Source organism: Stegostoma tigrinum, chromosome 24 (assembly GCF_030684315.1).
Source record: "Stegostoma tigrinum isolate sSteTig4 chromosome 24, sSteTig4.hap1, whole genome shotgun sequence".
Taxonomy (NCBI): domain Eukaryota; kingdom Metazoa; phylum Chordata; class Chondrichthyes; order Orectolobiformes; family Stegostomatidae; genus Stegostoma; species Stegostoma tigrinum.
Window position 1 is genome coordinate 3,625,133 of NC_081377.1, and position 17,443 is coordinate 3,642,575.

The 17,443-nt window shown below is 41.6% G+C and overlaps 1 protein-coding gene across 13 annotated transcripts in view; it reads right to left on the reverse strand.

Annotated features, from left to right (window-relative positions):
- LOC125465044 (adhesion G protein-coupled receptor B2) overlaps positions 1 to 17,443 on the reverse strand; it is a 687,705-nt gene that overhangs the window by 216,733 nt on the left and 453,529 nt on the right. For all 13 annotated transcript variants that reach the window (XR_007250162.2, XM_059654252.1, XM_048558109.2 and 10 more), the window contains 2 exons: positions 14,064 to 14,163; positions 8,693 to 8,736 (listed from right to left, as the gene is read on the reverse strand). Coding sequence is in view for 12 of the 13 variants with exons in the window: in XM_059654252.1 (XP_059510235.1) it covers positions 8,693 to 8,736; positions 14,064 to 14,163 (144 nt within the window). In the remaining variant the exon portion in view is untranslated. The remainder of the gene's footprint in view (positions 1 to 8,692; positions 8,737 to 14,063; positions 14,164 to 17,443) is intronic.

Sequence of the window (17,443 nt, forward strand, 5' to 3'; positions counted from 1 at the left end):
ACCACAAACATTTCAAAACACGGCTCTCTAGACTGGACATACCCTGTAAAGGTTACGGGTAGGCAATATATTCTTCATAGGAGAAGATTCCTGTTGTCAACAAGCCCACTGATGGTATTGTCTAAATATTGTCTAAAGCAGAAATCCTATTCACTTCTGAACATGATCAAATTCAATTTAATTGTTACATTCAAGTCATATCAACATCTCAATTGGTGTTAATAAACTCCACTAAAATCTGAAAAGTTACAGATCAGGAATGATTAAAAATACTTGAAGAACAACTAATTGCAGCAATAAATTTTAGATTAGTTAAATGGTATTTCACAGGGCCATTACAATGAAACCTTAACACATAACAATAAAAAAAAGTTTGAAGGAATACAGAGAAAATGGTGCAAAGAGGTTGATTAGATTTCCTACAGTGTGGAAACAGGCCTTTTGGCCCAACAAGCCCACACTGCCCCTTGAAGCATCCCACCCAGACCCATTCCCCTATAACCCACACACCCCTGAACACTACAGACAATTTAGCATGGCCAATCCACCTAGTCTGTACATCTTTGGACTGTGGGAGGAAACCGAAGGAAACCCACGCAGACACAGGGAGAATGTGCAAACTCTACACAGACAGTTGCCCAAGGCTGGAATCGAACCTAGGTCCCTGGTACTGTGAGGCTGCAGTGCTAGCCACTGAGCCACCATGCCATAGTTGAGAGAGAATGAACAACTAGATAGCTGAGGACAGATCAGAAATCAGTGATTCACAAGAGGCCAGACTGGATGGACAGAGGTCTCGGAGGAAAGCAGGACTGTAGGAGGTTACAGAGATAGAGAGGGATGAGGCTGAGGAGGGATTTGAACAAAACATGAGAACTTTAAATCTCAGGCATCATTGAACCAGGAACCAGAGTAGATTGGCAAGCATAGGAATGATTGGTGAACAGGACTTTGTAGCAGTGTGGCTACATTGAAGTTTGTGGATGAACTGAAAGTGTATGGAGGATGGAAGATGGTGGGTGAGCCAGGATAGCATGGAACAATTGAGTGTGGAGCTAACAGAAGCATAGATGAGGTTTTCAGAGAAAAAGAACTGAGACAGATATGTAAATAGAGCACGCAATTGAAAGATAAGTAGGTGATCTTAGTGATGGTGAAAATATCACAATAAATTTTTGCTAGTTACCATTCTCTTCTTGTATTCCGTCTTCACCTCTCTTACTGACATTTTTCACTTTTTCTCTTAAATTTTCATTCTATTCAACCTGATTCTCAATTCTATTATTAACCTGGCATTTCCCCCTCTTCTGCTTCATAAGACTCTCCTTACTCATCCATTTTGTTTGCCATTTTTCATTCATGGGATATGGGTGTCTCTGCTTGGCCAGTATGTATTGTATTGCCATCCCAAAATACCCAAAGGCAGTTTGGAGTCAACCACGTTGCTGTGAGACTGAAGTCACATGTTGACTAGACCATGTAAGAATGACAGATTCCCGTCCCTAAAGGATATTAGAGAACCAGATGGGTTTTTCTAAACATCAACAATGGCTTCATGGTCATCATTAGAATCATGACTCCAGATTTTTATTGAATTCAAATTCCAGCATCTGTCATGGCAGGATTTGAACCCATGTCCCTTGAACATTTGATGTACATTTCCATGAAGGGAAAAGGTAAGCCAGTAGCCCAGTAGTATTATTGCTAGACTGTTAATTTGAAACTCACCGACTGTGTCTAAAGTATCTTCATTTTGATGTCAGTGCATTACTCTCTTGTAGTTTTGTTTGCCAATCTTTTATTCCACGTTAGCCAGGACAGGTCCATTCTCAATCTACCAAAATTAGACCTCCCACAATTAACTGACTTTATTCTAGATTCCTCTTCATCTTTTACCACTGTTCACATAAAACTTACTGTCTTCTGATGTTCCCTTATTAATACTTGATGCACCTGATTCTATAAATTTCTAGCAGTCATATTTTTCTATAGAATTTTTCAGTTAGTTGGTAGCTTATAGAATAAGTCAGTACTATGATCATAACTCTATTGTTATTAACTCTTAATAACAGATTCTATATTTGACCGATTTACAACATCGTCTCCACCTAGCATTGTAATATTCTCCTTAATTAATATTGCCAACTCTCCATCCATCCCTATCTTTCCTGATCAATTTGCATCCGGGAATATTTAGTACCCAGTCCAGTTCTTTTAAGCCAGCTCTCCATTTCCACAATATATTCTCATCCGGCTATTTGCTCACGAACTCACTACCCTTATTTATGACCTTTCATATGTTCACGCACATGCACAGTGAAGTTGAATTAAGTTTTGTTGTATTTACTGTTAGTCTGATCTTACAAATTGCCTTATGGGGCAGAATCTTTTGAGAGTTACATCTTATATAGGTGATCTGGATGTGGGCACCAAGATGTGGTGTGTCAAAGTTCGCAGACGACACTAAGACGAATGGACTCTGAAAGTCTGCAGAGAGATATAGATAGGTTAAGTGAGTGGGCAAGGGTCTGGAAAATGAAGTACAATGTTGGTAAATGCGAGGTCATCCATTTTGGTAGGAATAACAGCAAAATGGACTATTATTTAAATGGTGAAAAATTGCAGCATGCTGCTGTGCAGAAGGACCTGGATATCCTCTTGCATGAATCACAAAAGGTTGGTTTGTGGGTGCAACTGGTAATTAAGAAGGCAAATGGAACATTGTCCTTTATTGTTTGAGAGATGGAGTTTAAAAACAGGGAGGTTATGCCGCAACTGTATTGGGTGCTCATGAGGCCACACTTGAAGCACCTTGTAAAGTTTTGGTCTCCTTACTTGAGAAAGGATGTATGGGCATTGGAGGGGGTGCAGAGGAGGTTCACTAGGTTGATTTGATTATGATTTGATTCGGTTTATTATTATTGTCACATGTACCTAGGTATAGTGAAAAAAACGTTGTGTGCAGTTCAGGCAGATCATACCACACAAAGATTATTGGGTGATAAAATTGAATAGTCTGCAGTTCAGAGGGTTGGCTTAAGAAGATACTGAAATTTAGAAGAATGAGGGGTGATCCAATAGAAACATGTAAAATTATGAAGGGAATAGACAAGATCTCAGAAGGGAGGTTGTTTTCACTGGCAGGTGAAACTAGAGCTAGTTAATAAGGGGGAGCAGATTTAAAATGGGGCTGAGAAGGAACTTCTTGTCCTATAGAGTCGTGAATGTGGAATTCCCTGCCCGATGAAGCAGTTGAGGGTACCTCATTGAATGTTTTAAAGACAAAGGCAAATTTTTGTACATAAAGGAATTAATATTTATAATCAGCAGATGGGAAAGTGGAGTTCAGTCCACAGAAAAGATCAGCCATAAAAGTAATGAATGGTGGAGCAGGCTTGAGGAGCCAGATGGCCTACTCCTGCTCCTATTTCTTATGTTCTTAAGAATTATACAGACCTGAGTAAGGTGGGCAATGGCAGGAAATATGGTAGAATCACATGAGAATTTCGGTGAAGCCTTGTGCATTTGTTGTCAAACTCCTCTGTACCAAGGTACCCTGTACCTAAGATGGCGCCGAGGTAACATTACAAACTTTTCACTGCACTCATTCCAGTGTAAGTGACAATCAAGGCTATTTGGTTCTTTGATTCTTCTAGCTGCCCTTGAGAAGGTGGTGGTGAGCTGCCTTTTGGAACCATGTGCTATAAGTAGTCCCATAATATCTTAAGAAGGGAATTCAATGACTTTGACTCAGTGACAATGAAAGAACAGTGATATATTTCCAAGTCAGAATGGTGAGTGGCTTGGAGGGGAACTTGCACGTAGTGGTGTTCCTCTGTCTGTCATGTCCAGGACAAATATCAGAAATTGCACATGAAAATGATAATAGTTTGCAAGGTACTGTCTAACGAAATCTTGCGAATTTCTGCATGCATCTTATGGATGGCACACCCTGTTGTTTTTGAGCATCAGTACTGTGGGGAGTAAATGCTTGTGGATGTGGTACCAAGTCCACCACAGTCCTGACTTATGCCTTGTGGACAGGCTTTGGGAGTCAGGATGCGAGTTACTTACTGCAGTATTCCAAGACTCTGACCGACTCTTGTAGCCACTGTATTTACATCACAAATCTAGTTGAATTTCTGGTCGGCAATATCTCTCAGGAGGTTAGTGGGGTGATTCGCCACTGAGATAACAAGGTGTAGAGCTGGATGAACACAGCAGGCCAAGCAGCATCAGAGGAGCAAGAAGGCTGATGTTTCGGGCCTACACCCTTCAGAGGCCCCAAACATCAGCTTTCCTGCTCCTCTGATGTCGCTTGGCCTGCTATGTTCATCCAGCTCTACACCTTCTTATCTCAGATTCTCCAGCATCTGCAGTTCTTTCTATCTCTGACTCATCATTGAATTCACCATCTTTAAACTAAGTTCCAGGTGTCGAGATGAGTTGCCTGTTAAGGCGGATTATTACTGATTATCAATCTGATTAACTGCACGTCGTCTCATTAATATGCAGCTTCATTTCTGACCACCTCATCCAAGCACGTTAGATGCCAAGAATTCTCAAAATGGAAGTCAGAGCTCACTGCTTGATCCATAAGAAAACCACTTCAGCATCTCAGGAACTTTCCATAGAGACAAGGCACAGCACCCTAGTCCACAAACATGGCACCTGACATATCCCAGCCTCTAGAATCTTCAAGGCATATCTCTGATCTACATGAGGATGCTTTTACACTTCTACCCTGCAATAAAAGGCTCATCAGCAACCATCATTGTAATACTGCTACAAGGCCACGTTGTGCTCATGGCCAATCTAATAGACTGGACCAGGCTGCATTTCTGGGCTGTTTGCTTGCTCTTTTAATGCTCCCTGTATGTGAGTCAGTATGAATGCTCATTGTATCAGAGATAATGGGAACGGCAGATGCTGGAGAATCCAAGATAATAAAGTGTGAAGCTGGATGAACACACAGGCCAAGCAACATCTCAGGAGCACAAAAGCTGACGTTTCGGGCTTAGACCCTTCATCAGAGGTTGCTTCATCAGAAGCTGTGATGAAGGGTCTAGGCCCGAAAGGTCAGCTTTTGTGCTCCTGAGATGCTGCTTGGCCTGCTGTGTTCATTCAGCTTCACACTTTATTATCTTGAATGCTCATTGCATTCCTGACTTGCCTTGCCTTTTTGAATTTTGCCTCTCAGCCACAGTTACCAGGCTCACAGTACGTTTATATTTCCTTGTCATTCAGCGTAGACATAACGATAGGAATCTTGGCATGGCTGCCAGCAGTTTTCAGTCACGACAAGCAAGATAGCCTTTGGTTAAGTTGTCCTGGCCCAACATCTCAGAGTAGTCTCTGACACCCGTCCCGGGTCTTGGACATGGTGAGTCATCTGATTGGACAATCAGAGTTAGGATCTTTTACCCATCAGGGGTGAAGTGCTGAACTTTGCTTCAACTCACCATCCATCTTGATTCCTTCTCCTCTACTGTGGGCTGTTTTCCTCTTGGAGCGAGAGGCAGAAGGGAAATGAAAGTAGGTGTCACAGTCTTTATTTCTGGTGCAAGGGTAAATATGAACTGAGTTCATAGGCAGCACAGGAGGCATGGAAGGTTAGTGGTGATAGTGTTTGGGGTGGGTAACAGTGAGTGAGGTAAGATGTTGTCGGCAATAGTGAGAATAATACAACAACAGCTTTGTTGGGAAGTTGGTGAGTGTGAGCTATGGACAGATGGTGGCAGCACTTCCACTGGTCATTAACCTTCTTGCTACACTGCTGCGCATTCCTCGAGATGACTGACATGATGCTGACCCAGGTGGCAACCTCAGATCATGCCGGCATGGTCTGATGCTGTGACCAGCATTCCCTCAAAACAGAGTGGCTGCATGCTTGCTGCTGCTTTCAAGGCCCTCGCACAGCAGTTAGCATGTTGATGCAGTTTGCAGCATTGACTTCTGGTTCTGAAAGTGACTTGGAGACCAAGCAGAAGTAAGAAAAATTGAGAAAAATGGCTGTGCACTCCACTGTTGGTCCCAGTGAACAGTACGTCCTGCATGTGCACCACCTCATCCATCAGGATTTCCAGGTTTCTAACAGCCAAGTAGGGCATTAATTTCCCTCTGTCATGTCAGGAGAAATATCAGAAATTGCACAAGGCAACTCTAGACTGACATTACTTATCCATGTGCACAACTGCATTTTATAGATGGCACCAGTCCATTCTGGGATATCCTAGCAGTGGTGAGTTATTCCAAGTTGCAAGAGGTGGAATAGGGCTTGAAATGGGCAAGAAGGGCATCATAGGGGTGGTGGAGGTAGTTAATCAGATGAGTCTGGTAAGATACAGCAAGACATCTCACTGGGTTTACAGGGAAAATACCTCAGTGAATAGGGGTGGCATTGAGGCTCAGTGGTTAGCACTGCTGCCTCACAGTGCCAGGGACATGGATTCAATTCCAACCTCGGGTAACTGTCTGTGTGGAGTTTGCCCATTCTCCCCATGTCTGTGTGGGTTTCCTCTGGGTGCTCCGGTTTCCTCCCACAGTCCAAAGATGTGCAGGGCAGGTGGATCGGCTATGCGAAATTGCCCACAGTGCCCAGGGGTGTTTAGGTTAGGTGGGTTAGACGTGGGAAACACAGAAGTAGAGGAATGGGTCTGGGCGGGATGCTCTTCAGAGGGGTAGTGTGGACTTGTTGGGCCAAATGGCCTATTTCCATACTGTAGGGATTCTATGAAACTAGGTGAAACTGGCAATTAGCCAGGAAGATTGTGCCTATTATTATTTTCTATTCTGATGTTGTCTGTTTCTTCCAATCGTTTATGTACCTTGTCGAATGCTACATCTTCATTCCCAATGCCTTGCCAAATTAGGCTAAACCCTTCTCAAATGCACTACCAAACCATCCACCAGGACACTGATCCCATCACTACTGAGGTGCAACCTATCTAATCTAAATGCATCTCAGTTCCACTAGAATTTGTAGCAAAACATTACGAGAATCAAAAGCCCTCTTGCAATATCTCTCCAGTGAAGCATTAACCTGAACTATCCTCCTATTTTTATATTTCCAGAAGATTGGGTCCTGGAATAATCTGAAAATTAATAATTTTGAGATCTTGCTCTTAGTCTGTATGCTAGGTCACTACATTCTTTTTATCTGCATAATTTATCCCAATACAAAGTTCAACTGGTGACAATCCACCTTTCATCTCAGAATGAATACAGCCACTCAGTGGCATTGTGGACCTTGGCAAGAGGGAGGCAACTGCTGCACTGGAAAAAAGGCCCATCTGTCAGCCCAAATACTGTTGCTCCCCGAAACCTCCACTGAATCCTCCCCCCGCCAATAAATAGCTGAGTCAGATATGATATCACTAGCTTGGTTCTGCCTGAATTCCATAGAACTAAATATTTGTTAAAGAGTGACATACATTTAACGGACTTCTGCATTACTTACCAGTTCTTCAACAGTTGTCTAGTGGTCACCCTTTCACCCTCTACATTCATAGCCGTAAGGTGCAGGGTAACCTCCAGGAACATGCTATCCATTCAGCTCTCAACCTCAGGGATTGGTTTGCAAGTTTGACTTAGAGTCAAATAATAGATGGAGGTTGCAAATGGTGTTATTCAACTTCAGACAGTGGCCAAGCAAGGGTATGTAACTGATGGCTAGGAACCAGTAAGCCTCTAATCCCTTTCTAATATTTAAAGAAAACTCCCTATGCTTTTTAATTCCATACTGAAATGAACGACACACTACTCTTGCATTTACTGTAATTAACAAAATAATTTCTGAATAATTTCAAAAACTGACCTATAAAACAATTATACCTTTGATCAAATGGTACATAAATTGGCCAAAGTTTGATCCTTCATAGCAGTGGGCAGCATGGTCGTTAGCATTGCTGCCTCACAGTGCCAGGGACACGGGTTCAATTCCACTTTTGGGTGGCTGTATAGAGTTTGCACATTCTCCCTGTGTCTTTATGGGTTTCAGCCTGGTACTCTCGTTTCCTCCCACAGTCCAAAGATAAGAAGATTAAGTGCATAGGCCACGCTAAATTACCCATCGTGTCCGGGGATGTACAGGTTAGGTAGGTCAGCTATTGGAAATGCAGGGTTATTGGGAACGGTAAGAGGGTGGGTCTGGGTGGCATCCTTATTTTGGAAGGTTGGTATGGACTCGATGGGCAAATGGTCTGCTTTCACACTGCAGGGATTCTGAATTGTGGTGCATTCTGTGCCCTTCAGGTCTAGGCCCAAAACGTCAGCTTTTGTGCTCTAAAGATGCTGCTTGGCCTGTTGTGTTCATCCAGCTCCACACTTTCTTACCTGGAGTACACATACAGTTTCGGTCTCCCTACTTGATCAGGGATATACATGCATGGAAAGCAGTTCCGAGAAAGTTCATTTGGCTGATTCTGGGAATAAAAGGGTTCTCTTAAGATGAGAGGTTGAACTTTTGGGTTTCTACTCAGCAACTTGGGAGCATATTCATTTTTATTCTCAACCTTTGTGAACTACAGTTACTCGATAACCATGTAATCAATAATTCAAAATAAATCAATCACAACAAGCAATTTTTCATGAGTATTTCATACAGAATCTCATTCTTAAAATAGTTAAGCAAAATAAACATTTGTATGTTCATCATGGAAAAGTGGTAGGAATTATTGCTCTTGGCACTTACATTTTGGAGTCATCCCAAACAACACAATGTGAGTCAGATGTTCCCTGTAATAACCAGAATTAAAACATATGTAGTAGAAATATATATTATTCCAAAGCATAGTAATATATGTAGAAAAATTGATATGGCATAAAACCAAATGCCTGGATAAAAGTGAGTGATTCTGTTAGCTTCATTAGCAAAAACAACACAGCTAGAACAGTTCACAGTTATCAATACAGCCGAACATTTAAATGCAATATTTAACCATCTATTGTCTTTCTAGCTAATTTAAATCATATGTTCATTGCTTTTCTCTTGTAAAGAAATGTCACTGCTCACAATTGAAATATTTTTCAACATTTTCATTTAGAATTGACACCAATTATTCCCATATTGTACAGAACATAAACTGTGGATGGAGGCAAAACTCATATAGGTGGGTCCTGGCAATGTGGTCAAATTCAACATGTTCAATTACATCAAGCCCCTTGATTAAGATTTAATACCAATGTGTCACAAATAACAGATAGCAAACTAGGGAAAAAGAAATGGGATTAGCCAGTCAGCCCTTCAAGGCTATTCTGCCATTCAAACAGATCATGGTAGATTTGTAACTGTTTTAGATTTGTATTCTGATCCATAAGCCTCATTTAATTTAAGATCCTTGCAGCTATCAGAGATAGGAGGCTTTCCTACTTTAGAAAAATACACAAAGAACTGCAAATGCAGGAAAGTCAGAAACAAAATCAGGAATTGTTGTAAAAAACTCAACAGGTCTTGCAGCATCTGCGGAAAGAAAGCAGAGTCACTGTTTTGCATTTAGTGATCCTTTCTTAGAACTGTTCTGAGAAAGAGTCAGTGGACCTAAAATGTTAACTACGCTTTCTTTCCACAGATTCTGCCAGGCTTGCTGAGTTTTTCCAGTACGTCTGATTTTCCTTCATACTTTTAGTATGGGCTGCATCCAAATCCAGCCCCCAGAGGTAAAAGGGAACAATTTCTACTAATAGTGCATGTATATTCAAAGGTTGTGGGTTACAACCTACCAATCTGCAATATTTATGTGTGGAAGGAGACAATGACCTAGAGGTATTATCGCTGAAATGTTAATCCGGAGACCCAGGTAATGTTCTGAGGACCTGGATTCGAATTCTGCTACGGCAGACAGTGGAATTTGAATTTAATAAATATCTGGAATTCAGAGTCTAATGATGACCATGCAGATTGTTGGGGAAAAACCCATCTGGTTCACTAATGTCCTTTAGGGAAGGAAATTGCTATCCTTACCGAGACTGGCCTACAAGTGACTCAAGACCCACACCAATGTGGTAGACACGTAACTGCCGTCTGGGCAATTAGGGATGAGTAATAAATGCTGGCCCAGCCAGTGAAGCCTTCGTCCCATGAATGAGTTAAAAAAAAGGAGTGAAAAGTGGAAAATCTTCCCTCGCAGACTCCAATTTACACGTCATATACCAACTGGGCATGAAACACAGAAAAGAAACATAGGTTTCAGAGAAAATCATTAAATTGAAAATAACCCTGGTATACCAATGACATGTAGGACTGGATTTTTAGGTCACTCTGTTAAGAGGGTCAGAGCAGGGCAGGCATTACAGTTAGAGTCTTTGGCCTGGGTGTCAATGCTCTGGCTAATGAGAATTCTTTATTGCTAAAGGAATTAAGCATAAATATAAGGATCTTATGCTTCATTAACATACAACACTGATGAGACCACATCTAGAATACCATGTGCAGTTTTAGTTCCCTTATTTAAGGAACAATGTACATATGTTGCTGTTCGGAGGAAGTTGACTGGATTGACACCTGAAATGAGTAGGTTGTCTTACGAGGATAGATTGAACAGCCTTGCCCCAATATAGTTTAGAAGAGTTTGGACATTTTGGTTGAAGAATGTGGATGTGAAGAGAATGGGCTGAGTCTTAGGTTTTTTTCAAAGTATGTGCTAATTTCGAAAAGTTCAATGTTTGTTTCTCTCAGTGAGGCCAAGTGAGTTTTCTCACCATAGCTTACCAAACTCACATCAATAACTAAAACAAAAACATAAATTGCTGGAAAAGCTCAGCAAACCTGGCAGCATCTGTAGTAAGAAACCTGAGTTGGCGTTTTGGATCCAGTGACCCTTCCTCATTGACTATCTACCTACCCCTATAGTGCCTCTGTTGCACTATTCTTGCACCATTCTACCACCATGAACAATCGCCAATATCAGAATATCGCAGAATCACTGGCATCCTCTGATAGCGCCATATACAAAACATCATTGAGCATCTGGACAAGCACTGTTAGTCTGGAGTTAGCTGCAGCATTCTATCTCTGTAACTGTAGCCACTTCCTATCATGGTTCATGCCCTACCACTTTCCTATTGCCTGCAACCTGTTCATTCATTTGCTGTCCCCCACCGTCCAACACCACTAACCCTGCATGCCTTTTGCACTGCCTATTCATTTGCTTGGTGAACTTCCTCACATGCAAAGAATGCCACAGCTGTGCCAAGATAATAAAGTGTGAAGCTGGATGAACACAGTAGTCCAAGCAGCATCTCAGAAGCATAAAAGCTGATGTTTCGGGCCTAGACCCTCTCTGATGAAGGGTCTAGGCCCGAAACATCAGCGTTTGTGCTCCTGAGATGCTGCTTGGCCTGCTGTGTTCATCCAGCTTCACACTTTATTATCTTGGATTCTCCAGCATCTGCAGTTCCCATTATCACAGCTGTGCCAACCACTTTTAATACATGCCTTTCTCTCATTCCAAGAGGAAAGCAGGCCATAACAGGCAGGAAGAGTGAAGACAGGTAGTAAGATGCTGACAGTCAGTTTCTCACTCTTTGTGGAGAGAGGATCCTGACTCTGAATGCCCAAGCAGGTGAATGATGCAATGTTCCCTCTCAGCTAGTTACCATTCTAAGGCTCTGTGCAGGGGGACTGGCATACTTATGCTGTTTGCTGCATTGATGTCTGGTCCTCAAAGGTGCTGTTCTGAAGGTACCTCAGAATCCCACAGAAGAAAAGAAAATAGCAGAAATGCTGCACTGAAATTGTCCAAGACTCTGGACTGGTGTCGGAGGTTGTCCTTGACTTACTTTGCTTAGACCCCTTGAGTGAAAGCTAATTTCCTTAACTTAACAAGGACTGCTGACAACCATGGTAAGTTTCCTGGAATTGTGTCTGTGCTAAATAGCAAAGCAACAGTATTCATAGAGTGGCATCTCTTGGCTGAGGGACAAGATGCATAAAGTCAAGTCAAGGTAAATACCTGTGAGCATCCAGGTAGGCTCAAAATATGTTAACACTAAGAGAGCAAACAAATAGCCTGGAGATGCAGCCTAGCCAGTCCATAAGCTGGGTGCGTGAACATACTGCAGCCTTGCAATGATAGGTGTGACTGTGTCCTGAGGTGCAGCATTGAAGTATGGAAGCATGCTGTAAGTAATCTGCAGATGTGCTAACAGGGTTCTTACAGGCCATTATATGTCGGATGCCAATGTCTGTGAGTATAGGCAGTGAGCGGCTGTTGCTCATGGAGTGTGCCCTGGGATGTCGGTGTGTGATGTCCAACATGGAGTTTCTTTGCAGCAAGCAATGAGGTCGCTAGGTATCTGCTCTGATTTCCATGTCAAGATTCCTCAGCATCTAGTTTTTTTTTGTGTGTTTGTTAAGATAGGAAGCTGCAAATAAATGAGGCAAGATATGTGTGATATTAAGATAATCATTAACAAGCAATTATCCCCCTTAATAGGCAACTCACCACTGCCTAGTGAGAATGTAATATCTTGAAGCCTGGCAGTTGCATAAAAGGCACAGCAAGTTGCTCGTGACAACTCAAGAGAGGCTTGCTGGACCTCTTGTAAACTTCTACCTGTTGTGTGTTATGGCTCATATGACTTTTAAGATTCCACTAAATATTTTTTTTCCTGCGTGAGAGCAGAGTAGGGGAACTGTTTTTTTAAAAAAAAGCCATAACCTTTTCGGAGAGAGATGGAGAGTTCTTTTTCCTCGGAAGGATGTATGGCTTTGGAACTCTGCCTCAGGTGGTGACAGAAATGCAAGTCGTTGAGTATTTACTGGGCAGAGATAGATTCTCATTCTGAGGAAGGGTCACTGGGCCTGAAACGTTAACCCTGTTTTTCCCTCTATAGACGCTGCCAAACCTGCTGAGCTTTTCCATCAATCTAGGCCCAAAACATCAGCCTTCCTGCTCCTCTGATGCTGCTTGGCCTGCTGCGTACATCCAGCTCTGCACATTGTTATCGGAGCTTTTCCAGCAACTTTATTTTTGTTCCTGATTTACAGTATCCGCAGTTCTTTCGGTTTTTACTTAGAGATAGATTCTTGTTAGGGAAGGGAATCGAAGATTCTTGGGGGCTAGGTAGGATTGTGGAACTGGAAACACAAACAAATCTGCTATCATTTTGCTGAATGGCCTACTTCTTTTCTTATTTCTTGATGTTCGCAAATGTGTATGTATGTCAGTCCTTTCCTTGTCCAACATCTACACAAGCACTTCCTTACAAAGGCAAAAGGATAAAGCTTCGTGTATTTTTCCTTTTCACCTGATAAATACTTGAGCCCTAATTTCTGCTCAAAAACTGTTACCATAAAGCCTAGTACTTTCTGCTTGCTCTTCTGTCGAAACAATGGATGTAATGCTAAGTCTCTACCAGAATTAGAAACACTTTCCCGCTACTAATGTTTTATGGTGGTGCCAGCAGTTATAAATTCATGAAACCATTCAATGTAGAAATAATGTAAGCCTGTCTGCCTACTGAAGTTAGATATTAAATAGTAACACTAACTTATTGAACAATTTTTCTGTGCTTAAAATTCATCTTTAGGTTCATAACATTTCATATTTATATTTTAATAATAAAATTTATTCTAAAATGTGGTATAATTAAGACCATAAGACATAGGAGTGGAAGTAAGGCCATTTGGCCCATCGAGTCCACTCCGCCATTTAATCATGGCTGATGGGCATTTCAATTCCACTTCCCTGCACTCTCCCCATAGCCCTTGATTCATTGTGAGATCAAGAATTTATCAATCTCTGCCTTGAAGACATTTAACGTCCCGGCCTCCACTGTGCTCCGTGGCAATGAATTCCACAGGCCCACCATTCTCTGGCTGAAGAAATGTCTCCTCATTTCCGTTTTAAATTTACCCCCTCTAATTCTAAGGCTGTGCCCACGGGTCCTAGTCTCCCCGCCTAACGGAAATAATTAAAGTAAGTTTACTAATATTACTTTACTTAATGTTTGAAAATGTTCTTATAAATCATTTTTTAATATAGACTTACCTTTCTTTGGTTTCAAAGGTCAATAATAATATAGATGCAAATGTGATTTAATGTAATAATAAAATTACTTACATTAATAAGATGCGACAACTCTACAACAATTGGTTCGGAAGCCTTGGGCTGTGGTCTTACTGTTACTGTCAGTACTTTGGAATTTATTGCCATTGACTTTCTGGAAAAGAGACAGATATTTGATGAGGCTAAATTAAGAAAAAGTGGTAAGCTAGCTTGTGGAATTCTGTCAGAATTAAGCCTTAGGATTGGAATGTAACTTTATGTAGCCTGTTAAAGCCGTGATTCATTCTAATTAAATTCATTCACGATCCACGCTCAGTGATGGTGTATTTTTCTTATAAAGATTGAATTTCATTATCTTGCTCATCTTTACATTGAACAACATTATGACATTATTTTAAGCACATATTTATGAGAAAATATATGGGGAAGATAAGAGTTTTGCCCTGTGGGATTTGACAATAGAAGGCTGCTGAACATGCTTTTCTTTGAGATTTTAACATTTTAAATGCAAAATAGGGTGCAAAGGTTGTTCCAGCTTCTTTGGTGTCTGTTGGATAGCATGTTCATTCATGACATAGAAGTCATTCAGCAGAATTGGCAATTCAAACGGACACATTCAATTCACTTGCATGCAACCAAATCAAAGACACATATTTTTGGTTACTCAATCTGAATATGTTGAATTCAACCACCATTGAAAAGAATATAAGAACATAAGAACAAGGAGCAGGAGTAGGCCATCTGGCCCCTCAAGCCTGCCCCGCCATTTAATAAGATCGTGGCTGATCTTTTTGAGACTCAGCTCCACTCACCCACCCACTCACCATAACCCTTAATTCCTTTATTGTTCAAAAATTTATCCAGCCTTGCCTTAGAAACATTCAGTGAGGTAGCTTCAACCACTTCACTGAGCAGGGAATTCCACAGATTCACAACCCTTTGGATGAAGAAATTCCTCCTGACCTTAGTCCTACATCTGCTTCACTTTACTTTGAGGCGATGCTGTCTAGTCCTAGATTCACCTGTTAGTGGAAACAACTTCCCTGCCTCCACTTTATCTATTCTCATCATAATCTTATATGTTTCTATAAGATTGACCCTTATTCTCCTGAATTCCAATGAACATAATCCCAGTCTACTCAATCTCTCCTCATAATCCAACCCTCTCAACTCTGGAATCAACCAAGTGAATCTCCTCTGCACCTGCTTGAGTATAACTCTTCTCAAGTAAGGAGACCAAAACTGCACACAGTTCTCCAGGTGTGGCCTCACCAGGACCCTATACAGCTGCAGCATAGCCTCCCTGTTTTTAAACTCTATCCCACGAGCAATGGCAAACAAAATTCCATTGGCCTTTTTAATCACCTGCCGCACCTGCAATCCCACCTTGGGCGATTCATGCACAAGGACACACAAGTCCCCCTGCACAGCAGCGTGCTGCAATTTTTTACCATTTAAAACATAGTCCATTTTGCTGTTATTCCTGCCAAAATGGATAACCTTACACTTAGCAACATTGTACTCCATCTGCCAGACCCTTGCCCACTCGCTTAGACTATCCATATACCTCCACAGACTTTCAGTGTCTTCTGCACACTTTGCTCAACCACTCACTTTCGTGTCATCTGCAAATTTTGACACACCACACTTAGTCCCCAACACCAAATCATCTACGCAAATTGTAAATAATTGAGATCCCAACATTGATCCCTGAGGCACACCACTAGCCACTGATCGTCAACCAGAAAAACACCCATTTACGCCTACTCTTTGCTTTCTACTAGTCAACCAATCCTCTATCCATGCCAATACATCACCTGTAATACTGCACAACTTTATCTTATGTAGCAGCCTTTGGTGTGGAAATCCAGACACACCACATCCACAGGTTCCCCCTTGTCCACCATGCAAGCAATGTCCTCAACGAATTCCACAAAATTAGTCAAACATGACGTACCCTTCATGAACTCATGCTGGGTGTTCCCAATGGGACAATTTACATCCAGATGTCTTGCTATTTCTTCCTTAATAATAGATTCAAGCATTTTCCCCACTACCAAAGTTAAGCTAACTGGCCTATAGCTAATAAAATGTGAGGCTGGATGAACACAGCAGGCCAAGCAGCATCTCAGGAGCACAAAAGCTGACGTTTCGGGCCTGGACCCTTCATCAGAGATGATGAAGGGTCCAGGCCCGAAACGTCAGCTTTTGTGCTCCTGAGATGCTGCTTGGCCTGCTGTGTTCATCCAGCCTCACATTTTATTATCTTGGAATCTCCAGCATCTGCAGTTCCCATTATCTCTGGCCTATAGCTATCTGCTTTTTGTCTACTTCCTTTTAAAACAGTGGCGTCACATTGGCTGTTTTCCAATCTGTGGTAACCACCCCAGAGCCCAGTGAATTTTGGTAAATAACCACTACTGCACTTGCTATTTCCCCTATCACCTCATTTAGTACCCTGGGATGCATTTCATCAGGGCCAGGAGACTTGTCGATCTTTGCCCCATTAGCTTGCCCAGCACTGCCTCCGTAGTGAAAATGATAGTTTCTAGGTCCTCACCTGCTGTAACCTTCTTGTCAAAAGTTTTCGGCATGTTATTTGTGTCTTTGACTACGAAGACCAGCACAAAATAACTGTTTAATGACTCGGCTATTTCATCATTCCCAGTTGTTACACTGGCTTTCTTATCCTCTAAAGGGCCAATGTTTACCTTCGCTACTCTTTTACAATTTACATATTTATAGAAACTTATGCTGCCTGTACTTATATTCTGAGCTAGTTTACTCTCATAATCTATCTTACTTCTCTTTACAACTTTTTTTGTGGCTTTCTGTTGACCTTTAAAGATTCCCCAATCTACTAGTTTACCACCACTCTTCGATTTTTTTTTGATTTTTTTTCAACCTGATACTTTCCTTTATTTCCTTAGACATCCATGGCTGCCTCTCTCTTTTCGTACAGTTCTTCTTTATCACTGGAATATATTACTGCTGAGCACTGTGAAAAAATTGTTTTCGAAGTTCTCCACTGTTCTTCAATTGACTCACCATAAAGTTTTTGCTCCCATTGTACCTTAGCTAATTCCTTCCTCATTCCTTCATAGTCTCCATCGGTTCAGCACAGGACATAGGTACTCGATTTAACCTTCTCACGCTCCATCCGTATTTTAAATTCGACCATACTGTGATTGCTCCTTCCGAGAGGATTCCTAACTGTAAGATCATTAATTATTCCTGTCTCATTACACAGGACTAGATCTAGGATAGCTTGCTCCCTCGAACATATTGTTCAAGGAAATTATCAGATGCATTCTATGAACCCGTCCTTAAGGCTGCCATGACCGACCTGGTTTGACCAGACGATATGTAGATTAAAATCCCCCATGATAATTGCTGTACTATTTTTACATGCATTTTAGCTATTTCTACGTTTA